This window comes from Coregonus clupeaformis, chromosome 25 (genome assembly GCF_020615455.1).
Source record: "Coregonus clupeaformis isolate EN_2021a chromosome 25, ASM2061545v1, whole genome shotgun sequence".
In the NCBI taxonomy this organism is placed as follows: domain Eukaryota; kingdom Metazoa; phylum Chordata; class Actinopteri; order Salmoniformes; family Salmonidae; genus Coregonus; species Coregonus clupeaformis.
This window is the reverse complement of record NC_059216.1, coordinates 20,343,898-20,356,209: the sequence shown is the minus strand read 5'-3', so window position 1 is coordinate 20,356,209 and position 12,312 is coordinate 20,343,898. Positions and strand designations below refer to the sequence as shown.

The 12,312-nt window shown below is 47.4% G+C and overlaps 1 protein-coding gene across 1 annotated transcript in view; it reads right to left on the bottom strand.

Annotated features, from left to right (window-relative positions):
- paplna (papilin a, proteoglycan-like sulfated glycoprotein) overlaps nt 1-12,312 on the bottom strand; it is a 126,826-nt gene that overhangs the window by 15,216 nt on the left and 99,298 nt on the right. Inside the window, exons 13-18 of the mRNA XM_041847385.2 lie at nt 8,252-8,456; nt 6,525-6,701; nt 5,865-6,015; nt 5,575-5,631; nt 1,580-1,781; nt 853-936 (exon numbers count right to left, since the gene is read on the bottom strand). Of these exons, the coding sequence (XP_041703319.2) occupies nt 853-936; nt 1,580-1,781; nt 5,575-5,631; nt 5,865-6,015; nt 6,525-6,701; nt 8,252-8,456 (876 nt within the window). The remainder of the gene's footprint in view (nt 1-852; nt 937-1,579; nt 1,782-5,574; nt 5,632-5,864; nt 6,016-6,524; nt 6,702-8,251; nt 8,457-12,312) is intronic.

Genomic DNA, 12,312 nt, shown 5'->3' with positions numbered 1-12,312 from the left:
ACATTTTCAATAGGATTGAGGTCAGGGCTTTGTGATGGCCACTCCAATACCTTGACTTTGTTGTCCTTAAGCCATTTTGCCACAACTTTGGAAGTATGCTTGGGGTCATTGTCCATTTGCTGTTGTTCTGGGATTGATTTGCACTTTTCGCACGAAGTACGTTCATCTCTAGGAGACAGAACGCGTCTCCTTCCTGAGCGGTATGACGGCTGTGCGGTCCCATGGTGTTTATACTTGCGTACTATTGTTTGTACAGATGAACGTGGTACCTTCAGGCGTTTGGAAATTGCTCCCAAGGATGAACCAGACTTGTGGAGGTCTACAATTTCTTTCTGAGGTCTTGGCTGATTTCTTTTGATTTTCCCATGATGTCAAGCAAAGAGGCACTGAGTTTGAAGGTAGACCTTGAAATACATCCACAGGTACACCTCCAATTGACTCAAATGATGTCAATTAGCCTATCAGAAGCTTCTAAAGCCATGACATAATTTTCTGGAATTTTCCAAGCTGTTTGAAGGCACAGTCAACTTAGTGTATGTAAACTTCTGACCCACTGGAATTGTGATACAGTGAATTATAAGTGAAATAATCTGTCTGTAAACAATTGTTGGAAAAATTACTTGTGTCATGCACAAAGTAGATGTCCTAACTGACTTGCCAAAACTATAGTTTGTTAACAAGAAATTTGTGGAGTGGTTGAAAAACGAGTTTTAATGACTCCAACCTAAGTGTATGTAAACTTCCGACTTCAACTGTATATGGTAAACCCCATAGAGAAATAGAGCCCACACTTTTGTCTTTATTGTAGCCCCATAATGACAGATTAGAGCTGAGCTTAACTGAATACAGTACCTGGAGTTAATACAGCCATACTCCTGACAGCCCTCCCTGTTGGACCCCTGTGATATAGTCACACCATCCCCACAGCATCCAAAACTGGAGAGGGAAAGAGGGAGGGAGAGGGGGGGAGGGGGGGGAGAGAGGGGGAGAGAGGGGGGAGAGGGGGAGAGAGAGAGAGAGGAGAGAGAGAGAGAGAGGGAGAGAGAGAGAGAGAGAGAGAGAGAGAGAGAGAGAGAGAGAGAGAGAGAGAGAGAGATAGGAGAGGGGGAGAGAGGGGGGGAGAGAGGGGGGGAGAGAGGGTGAGAGAGAGAGAGAGAGAGGGTGAGAGGAAGGGAGGGAGGGAGGGAGGGTGAGAGGAAGGGAGGGAGGGAGGGTAGGAGGGAGAGTGGGAGAGAGGGATGGAAGGATGGAGGGAGGGAGGGTGGGAGGGAGACAGACAGTCAGGGAATGAGAAAGAGAACGTTTGAACAGGGGACCGTGCCCAAGAACAGCCCAGACTACAAACTGACCATAGAACATGTTTAAAATAGCAGTGGTCTATGACCTATATGCCTATAGGGTTATATGGTAAACCCTGCTAGCCCCATAATGACGACCTGCTGGGGGTGCAGACAGACAGACAGGCAGGCTGGATGGATGGATGGAGCTCTGTGTGTGTGTGTGTGTGTGTGTGTGTGTGTGTGTGTGTGTGTGTGTGTGTGTGTGTGTGTGTGTGTGTGTGTGTGTGTGTGTGGTCTACCTGGTGGTGGTGCAGACAGCTTGCTCAGGGCGGGGAGGACGGTGGGATCCCCGTTGACAGCCCAGACCCCCTGTCCCCCCAGCAGCCATCACACCATCTGGACAGCAGCCGTAATAGGACTGGCTACAGTGTTGGGCCGGCCCGGAGCTGTGGGGGTCGTACACCGTGTTGGTCTGGGGGTCAACAGAGTCTGGTCTGAGGACTGAGAGAGACAAGTACGGTAATTACATAGGGGCAACGGTAGAGAGAGGTTCTGTATGTAGAACTCAACACAGGGTAGAGAGAGGTTCTGTATGTAGAGCTCAACACAGGGTAGAGAGAGGTTCTGTATGTAGAACTCAACACAGGGTAGAGAGAGGTTCTGTATGTAGAACTCAACACAGGGTAGAGAGAGGTTCTGTATGTAGAACTCAACACAGGGTAGAGAGAGGTTCTGTATGTAAAACTCAACAGTAGGACTAAGACATACACCACAGTAGGACATACATACACACACACACACACACACAAGTTGACATTCCCCAATCCCTGGCCATGAGCAGGCAGCACAGAATAACAGAACAGTCAGAGTCCAGGCTAGAGCTCACAGACAGACAGACACACACACACACAGACACTCTCACACACACACACACACACACACACACACACACACACACACACACACACACACACACACACACACACACACACACACACACACACACAGACACACACACAGACACACACACACAGACACACAGACAGACACACAGACAGACACACACACACAGACACACACACACAGACACACACACATACACAGACACACACACATACACAGACACACACACGCAGACACACACACAGACACACACACACACACAGACACACACACAGACACAGACAAACAGACAGACACAGACACACACACACACACACACACACACACACACAGACACACACACACACACACACACACACACACACACACACACACACACACACACAGACACACACACACACACACACACACACAGACACACACACAGACACACACACACAGACACACACACAGCACACACACACACACACACACACACACACACACACACACAGACACACACACACACACACACACAGACACACACACACAGACACACACACAGACACACACACACAGACACACACATAGACACAGACAAACACACAGACACATACACAGACACACACACGCAGACACACACACAGACACACACACACAGACACATACACAGACACACACACGCAGACACACACACAGACACAAACACACAGACACATACACAGACACACACACGCAGACACACACACAGACACACACACGCAGACACACACACAGACACACACACATACACAGACAGACAGACAGACAGACAGACAGACAGACAGACAGACACACAGACACACAGAGTCACTGTCCAGGCCAGCGCTCACTCACACACTCCAGTGCCTCCAAATATTTAATCAGAGTGACAAAGTCTATGGACCCCCGAAAACAGAACAGGATAATTAGGACGGGGGGCTGGAGGAGAGGGGGGAGGTGGGGGGAGAGGGACAGGGAGGTGGGGGGAGAGGGACAGGGAGGTGGGGGGGGAGAGGGACAGGTCTGTTGTTAGAGGCGGTTTGATGTACAGGACCAGTGAAAAGTTTGGACACACCTACTCATTCAAGGGTTTTTCTTTATTTTGACCATTTTCTACATTGTAGAATAATAGTGAAGACATCAAAACTATGAAATAACACATATGGAATCAGAAAAGTGTTAAACAAATCAAAATATATTTGAGATTTGAGATTCTTCAAATAGCCACCCTTTGCCTTGATGACAGCTTTGCACACTCTTGGCAGTAGATCAGTTAGACCCTCTTCAATGAGCACATGGCTCCCAGGGGGTAGATCAGATAGACCCTCTTCATGCCTCCCAGGGGGTAGATCAGATAGACCCTCTTCAGTGAGCACATGGCTCCCAGGGGGTAGATCAGATAGACCCTCTTCAGTGAGCACATGGCTCCCAGGGGGTAGATCAGTTAGACCCTCTTCAATGAGCACATGCCTCCCAGGGGGTAGATCAGTTAGACCCTCTTCAATGAGCACATGGCTCCCAGGGGGTAGATCAGATAGACCCTCTTCATGCCTCCCAGGGGGTAGATCAGATAGACCCTCTTCATGCCTCCCAGGGGGTAGATCAGATAGACCCTCTTCAGTGAGCACATGCCTCCCAGGGGGTAGATCAGATAGACCCTCTTCATGCCTCCCAGGGGGTAGATCAGTTAGACCCTCTTCAGTGAGCACATGGCTCCCAGGGGGTAGATCAGATAGACCCTCTTCAGTGAGCACATGGCTCCCAGGGGGTAGATCAGTTAGACCCTCTTCATGCCTCCCAGGGGGTAGATCAGATAGACCCTCTTCATGCCTCCCAGGGGGTAGATCAGATAGACCCTCTTCATGCCTCCCAGGGGGTAGATCAGATAGACCCTCTTCATGCCTCCCAGGGGTAGATCAGATAGACCCTCTTCATGCCTCCCAGGGGGTAGATCAGATAGACCCTCTTCATGCCTCCCAGGGGGTAGATCAGATAGACCCTCTTCATGCCTCCCAGGGGGTAGATCAGTTAGACCCTCTTCAGTGATTGAGATTCCACATAACTATGGTGTTATGAAATAGATCCGAAATATAGTCTAGCAGCAAATAAACATCTAAGCACTTTCTAAAACGATCTGATTAAAATCATATTCTGATAAATAAATAAAGCCATGATTGGATTTTTATAACGATTATATAGCCTATTGTCAAATATGATCATGTATAATATTTGAATGGTTATGATTTTAATTGAACAGCTAATTCAAATGGATTGCCAATACAAGTAATTACTGGGTTAGTTTAATCTCAATTCCATAATATACTGATGTTGGGTGATTACGCCTGGCTCGCAGTCAGCGTTCCAATTCATCCCAAAGGTGTTTGATGGGGTTGAGGTCAGGGCTCTGTGCAGGCCAGTCAAGTTCTTCCACACCGATCTCGACAAACCATTTCTGTATGGACCTTGCTTTGTGCACGGGGGCATTGTCATGCTGAAACAGGAAAGGGCCTTCTCCAAACTGTTGCCACAAAGTTGGAAGCACAGAATCCTCTAGAAATGTAATTGTATGCTGTAGTGTTAAGATTTCCCTTCACTGGAACTAAGTGGCCTAGCCCGAATGACAAAAAACATCCCCAGACCATTATTCCTCCTCCACCAAACTTTACAGTTGGCACTATGAATTGGGGCAGGTAGCGTTCTCCTGGCATCCACCAAACCCAGATTTGTCCGTCGGACTGCCAGATGGTGAAGTGTGATTCATCACTACAGAGAACATGTTTCCACTGCTCCAGAGTCCAATGGCGGCGAGCTTTACACCACTCCAGCCGAGGCTTGGCATTGCACATGGCGATCTTAGCCTTGTGTGCGGCTGCTCGGCCATGGAAACCCATTTCATCAAGCTCCCAACAAACAGTTATTGAGCTGACGTTGCTTCCAGAGACAGTTTGGAACTCGGTAGTGAGTGTTGCAACCGAGGACAGATGATTTTTACGCCCTAAGTGCTTCAGCACTCTGCGGTCCCGTTCTGTGAGCTTGTGTGGCCTACCACTTTGCGGCTGAGTCGTTGTTGCTCCTAGACGTTTCCACTTCACAATAACAGCACTTACAGTTGACCGGGGCAGCTCTAGCAGGGTAGAAATTTGATTAACTGACTTGTTGGAAAGGTGGCATCCTACGACGGTGCCACGTTGAAAGTCACTGAGCTCTTCAGTACGGGCCATTCTACTGCCAATGTTTGTTTATGGAGATTGCACGGCTGTGTGCTCGATTTTATACACCTGTCCGCAACGGGTGTGGCTGGATTAGCCAAATCCACTAATTTGAAGGGTTGTCCACATACTATATAGTGAACCTGTATGAAAGTCAGGGACAAGTTAACTTGGATACAAACCTGGGACGTAGGGAGCGAAGCCATCTTGTCCTCTGGGATCCTGCATACTGGGGACCACTGGACAACAACAAGAGACACAGAATTACAGATGTATGCTGTAGATGATATGGTTGAGATTCATGTCTGTTTCAATGACAATCAGCACATACACACACACACACACACACACACACACACACGCACACACACACACGCACACACACGCACACACACACACACGCACACACACACACACACACACACACACACACACACACGCGCACACGCACACACACACCATGTTCTCTCACCCTGTGGGCTGTAGCAGGGTTGTGTGTTGCAGTTCTCCACTGTGAGGGGTTTAGGGTTGGCGTTACAACGTTCCACTGGGTACAGGTTCCTCTCTCTGTCAGAGCACATCACCTGGCGCTCACGCAGACCTGACGCACAGCTTTTAGAGCACTGGAGACAAGAGAGGAGAGGAGGGGGGAGGAGAGGAGGGGGAAGGAGAGGAGGGGGAAGGAGAGGAGGGGGAAGGAGATGGGGGGCGAGAATGAGAGGAGGAGAGGTGGAGACGAGGGAGGAGGAGTTGAGGAGATGAGAGAGGAGGAGATGAGAGAGGAGAGGAGAGAGGAGGAGAGGAGGAGATGATTGAGGAGGAGATGAGAGAGGAGGAGAGGTGGAGAGGAGAGAGGAGGATAGGAGGAGAGGAGGAGAGGAGAGAGGAGGAGAGGAGAATTGCGAGTGGTTAAGTGTTTGTGTGTGTGTGTGTGTAGGGGGGGTTATGTCTGTGTGTGTGTGTGTGTGTGTGTGTAATGAGTGTGTGTGTGTGTAATAAGTGTGTGTGTGTAATGAGTGTGTGTGTGTAATGTGTGTGTGCGTGTAATGAGTGTGTGTGTGTAATGAGTGTGTGTGTGTAATGAGTGTGTGTGTGTATAGTGAGAGTGTGTGTGCCTGTCTGTGCCACTCACCAGTCCCCAGTCTCCAACGTGCCAGCGGACAGGCAGTAGGCATGCGGGCATGGAGCAGGGCTGGGCGGCTACGGGACGGAGTGAGGCGGTGCAGGAGGTGTCCGCTAGCTGGACTGATGCTGCTCCAACACACATCACCTCTCTGGACTGATCCCCTGTCCCACATGTCACTGAGCACTGCAGGGAACAAAATACAATGTAGCTAGTAAAACTGAGCACTGGAGAGTTACACAACAACATACAGTAGAATTGAGCACAACTCCATAAAGAAAACTAGGCCCTGATCCTGTTTATAGACCTGGATAGGTATAAGCAGTGCATTGTCTCACGTTGTCGCATAACGCCGAATGTTACAAAGTAGCGCGGCACAGTGCCAGCCGTCGGAGTCAGATACATGCTCATTTTCTGAGAACTTTAGTGCCTTACAACTTCATCAACAAGCTGGCAAACTAGCTAGCTACCGTTTGGCCAGTCCAACAAGCTGGCAAACTAGCTAGCTACCGTTTGGCCAGTCCAACAAGCTGGCAAACTAGCTAGCTACCGTTTGGCCAGTCCAACAAGCTGGCAAACTAGCTAGATACCGTTTGGCCAGTCCAACAAGCTGGCAAACTAGCTAGATACCGTTTGGCCAGTCCAACAAGCTGGCAAACTAGCTAGATACCGTTTGGCCAGTCCAACAAGCTGGCAACCAGGCTACTAGCTGGAGCAAGTTTGCTCAGCTGATCGAGCACGGTTTGCCGTAGTAACCAGTGCGTCATAGCTACCAAGAGGGGAGTGATTTTCAGAATTAGGAACTAGTTGTTAGGCGGATGAGCAAAATCTAAATGTTTAGAGATGAGTTCCACGTCCTACAAGACAGATCGGTTGAGGGTCGAGCGTTGCGTAGGAGTGATGCCATCTGACGTGAGACAGATCGGTTGAGGGTCGAGCGTTGCGTAGGAGTGATGCCATCTGACGTGAGACAGATCGGTTGAGGGTCGAGCGTTGCGTAGGAGTGATGCCATCTGACGTGAGACAGATCGGTTGAGGGTCGAGCGTTGTGTAGGAGTGATGCCATCTGACGTGAGACAGATCGGTTGAGGGTCGAGCGTTGCGTAGGAGTGATGCCATCTGGACGTGAGACAGATCGGTTGAGGGTCGAGCGTTGCGTAGGAGTGATGCCATCTGACGTGAGACAGATCGGTTGAGGGTCGAGCGTTGCGTAGGAGTGATGCCATCTGACGTGAGACAGATCGGTTGAGGGTCGAGCGTTGCGTAGGAGTGATGCCATCTGACGTGAGACAGATCGGTTGAGGGTCGAGCGTTGCGTAGGAGTGATGCCATCTGACGTGAGACATTGTAGTGTAGTGGTGGAGCTTCAAAACAAAATGCTTCCATCTTACAAATCTACAAACATTGAAGGGTTAGGGCAGCGTTTCCCAAACTCGTGCATAGGGACCCCAAGGGGTGCACATTTTGTTTTTTGCCCTACCACTACATAGCTGATTCAAATAATAATCTCATCATCAAGCTTTGATTATTTTTAAATCAGCTGTGTAGTGTTAGGGCAAACACCAAAAACGTGCACCCCCTTGGGATCCCCAGCACCGAGTTTGGGAAACGCTGGGTCAGGCACCCCCTTGGGATCCCCAGCACCGAGTTTGGGAAACGCTGGGTTAGGGCCAAGGGGGAAGGAGAGTTGGGACCACAGGGTCAACCGCTCTCCTTCTTCTGACTGCAGCACTTACCACGCTCCAGGCGGAGGTCCTCCAGGAGGCACACTTCTGCATGTTACAGGTCTGCAGGGCGGGCGGGACGAGGGCGTAGGCTGCACAGACGGCGTCCTCCACCACGCGGGGCCCTGATGAATCATGGGAGACACACTGCACACTGCGCACCTGGGAGCCGCCGCCGCACGACACAGAGCACACGTTCCATTCACCTGTCGTCCAGCTGGGACGGGGGGAGCAGAGAGAAGGGAGGGAGTTCATGTCTGCATGTTGTTCAGAGTGGCTGCGGTTCCAGATTTTTCTGGAACCCGACTTGCCGTGGCTATTAATACGGAGATTTCTGCGCATGTGCAGGAGTTTTTTTTTTTTACGTAGCTGCTGCCCACTCTACTGCCCACGTAGCTTCAGCTGAGAACCCCCACTGCTCTGCTGCTTCTCCCACATTGACATGGAGGTGGAAACGCCATGTTGTGCACTAAAGATATGGTCGACGTGTTCGAGCCAAGCATTCCATGCCTCAAGCGCAATCTAATGTTATTTTTTTCATGTTGTAGCCTACACAAAAGACATGATCGACATGTTCCTACAAACGTTGTTGTCTGCTGTAACAGTATATTTAGGCAAGCAAGACATACAGGCAGAATAAATAGTGACTATTTTATCATTATCATTGCAAACATTGGCTAGTTCTTTTTTCAGCAACTCTTGCTATGATATGGCAGCCTAACTACGAAGATTATCATCACCAATAGGAGACAGTCTAAAGCAGTAGTTAACTATGCAGATTAGCATCACCAATAGGAGACAGTCTAAAGCAGTAGTTACCTATGAAGATTATCATCACCAATAGGAGACAGTCTAAAGCAGTAGTTAACTATGCAGATTATCATCACCAATAGGAGACAGTCTAAAGCAGTAGTTAACTATGCAGATTATCATCACCAATAGGAGACAGTCTAAAGCAGTAGTTAACTATGCAGATTATCATCACCAATAGGAGACAGTCTAAAGCAGTAGTTAACTATGCCGATTATCATCACCAATAGGAGACAGTCTAAAGCAGTAGTTAACTATGCCGATTATCATCACCAATAGGAGACAGTCTAAAGCAGTAGTTAACTATGCAGATTATCATCACCAATAGGAGACAGTCTAAAGCAGTAGTTAACTATGCCGATTATCATCACCAATAGGAGACAGTCTAAAGCAGTAGTTAACTATGCAGATTATCATCACCAATAGGAGACAGTCTAAAGCAGTAGTTAACTATGCCGATTATCATCACCAATAGGAGACAGTCTAAAGCAGTAGTTAACTATGCAGATTATCATCACCAATAGGAGACAGTCTAAAGCAGTAGTTAACTATGCAGATTATCATCACCAATAGGAGACAGTCTAAAGCAGTAGTTAACTATGCAGATTATCATCACCAATAGGAGACAGTCTAAAGCAGTAGTTAACTATGCAGATTATCATCACCAATAGGAGACAGTCTAAAGCAGTAGTTAACTATGCAGATTATCATCACCAATAGGAGACAGTCTGAAGCAGTAGTTAACTATGCAGATTATCATCACCAATAGAGGACAGTCTAAAGCAGTAGTTAACTATGCAGATTATCATCACCAATAGGAGACAGTCTAAAGCAGTAGTTAACTATGCAGATTATCATCACCAATAGGAGACAGTCTAAAGCAGTAGTTAACTATGCCGATTATCATCACCAATAGGAGACAGTCTAAAGCAGTAGTTAACTATGCAGATTATCATCACCAATAGGAGACAGTCTAAAGCAGTAGTTAACTATGCCGATTATCATCACCAATAGGGAGACAGTCTAAAGCAGTAGTTAACTATGCAGATTATCATCACCAATAGGAGACAGTCTAAAGCAGTAGTTAACTATGCAGATTATCATCACCAATAGGAGACAGTCTAAAGCAGTAGTTAACTATGCAGATTATCATCACCAATAGGAGACAGTCTAAAGCAGTAGTTAACTATGCAGATTATCATCACCAATAGGAGACAGTCTAAAGCAGTAGTTAACTATGCAGATTATCATCACCAATAGGAGACAGTCTAAAGCAGTAGTTAACTATGCAGATTATCATCACCAATAGGAGACAGTCTAAAGCAGTAGTTAACTATGCCGATTATCATCACCAATAGGAGACAGTCTAAAGCAGTAGTTAACTATGCAGATTATCATCACCAATAGGAGACAGTCTAAAGCAGTAGTTAACTATGCCGATTATCATCACCAATAGGAGACAGTCTAAAGCAGTAGTTAACTATGCAGATTATCATCACCAATAGGAGACAGTCTAAAGCAGTAGTTAACTATGCAGATTATCATCACCAATAGGAGACAGTCTAAAGCAGTAGTTAACTATGCAGATTATCATCACCAATAGGAGACAGTCTAAAGCAGTAGTTAACTATGCAGATTATCATCACCAATAGGAGACAGTCTAAAGCAGTAGTTAACTATGCAGATTATCATCACCAATAGGAGACAGTCTAAAGCAGTAGTTAACTATGCAGATTATCATCACCAATAGGAGACAGTCTAAAGCAGTAGTTAACTATGCAGATTATCATCACCAATAGGAGACAGTCTAAAGCAGTAGTTAACTATGCAGATTATCATCACCAATAGGAGACAGTCTAAAGCAGTAGTTACCTATGAAGGTAGCCTACTCGTTCGGTACTTGCATGATCATTGAGTGGTTAAAGCGCAGATCGTTTTTTTGCCCCAACGCAAAACTCAAGTGGTGAGTTACATAACTTTTTCAGGAACTCTGGCTAGTGGCTACGATACGGCAGCAACTATAAAGATTAGCCTATGTCATCACACAAAACACTGTTTGTGCTCCGATGCAATGTGTAGGGACTCAGTCCTGCTTGTGCCACTGTAATATCCATTACAGCAGATACAGGTTTGTATAGCCTTCAGTAAATATTTTTTGGGAATATTCATTCAAATTGCTGCAAGGTTTTTTATTTCAGCTGTTCAGAAATATGAGTCAGATGCTCCATCATCATGGTCCAGGGTGAGTAAAGGGGGAGTAAAGGGGGAGTAAAGGGGGAGTAAAGGGGGAGTAAAGGGGGAGTAAAGGGGGAGTAAAGGGGGAGTAAAGGGGGAGTAAAGGGGGAGTAAAGGGGGAGTAAAGGGGGAGTAAAGGGGGGAGTAAAGGGGGAGTAAAGGGGGAGTAAAGGGGGAGTAAAGGGAGAAACGTGAAGGGAGGTGGAGTGTGACCAGCAGCTACGTAAAATAACTCAGGCGCAGAACGTGATCCGGCTCCTTAGCTTTGAGAAAGAGGTTTCCCGAGGGGCAGGAGGGGTCGGGGGGGGGGCAAAAAACTCCGTATTCATACCCACGGCCCATGTTATTCCTGGGTTGTGTTCATTGGGGCACGCAAACGGGAAGAAAAAAAAAACATTTTGTAACAGAAAACTAAAAAAGGGGTGTTTTACACTGCCACGTCCAGGTGTATCCTATCTGTTTCAGTCCGTTTTCTTCCATTTGGTGCCTTATGAACACGACCCAGGACAGACTCAGTACCCAGGCCCCTCCACCAGCAGCTACCGACATACCCCAGCCCCAGGCTGATGCTACCTGCCTGGAAGCATACCACTAACTAGGAGGGCTATTCTGGACTATTTCCCCACACTGGTTAGTCTATAACACACTAAAGTCTACAAGCAGTAATTAGTACACAAACACAGACCTTTTGCTACAACATAGAGGTTTCCTGTGACATCATATGGCACCAAAATAAGAGTCCAAAATTACAATTCCTAGAATATCCCTATTCCGCCCGCCCCCCTCCTCCACAGACCTCAGATTTAGGCCCGAGCAGTCCTTTACCTAATGAAAGTACATTTAATTAGTAGTATGAAGTACAGATTAACCCTTAACCCCTCAACACTAATAAATCCACACCAGTACATTTAATAAGTAGTATGAAGTACAGACCCTTCGATGTTAGTATATCTGTAATATTCCCTCCATACCCCTTCCCCTTGACCCTAACCCCCTCCCCTTGACCGTTACCCCCTCCCCTTGACCCT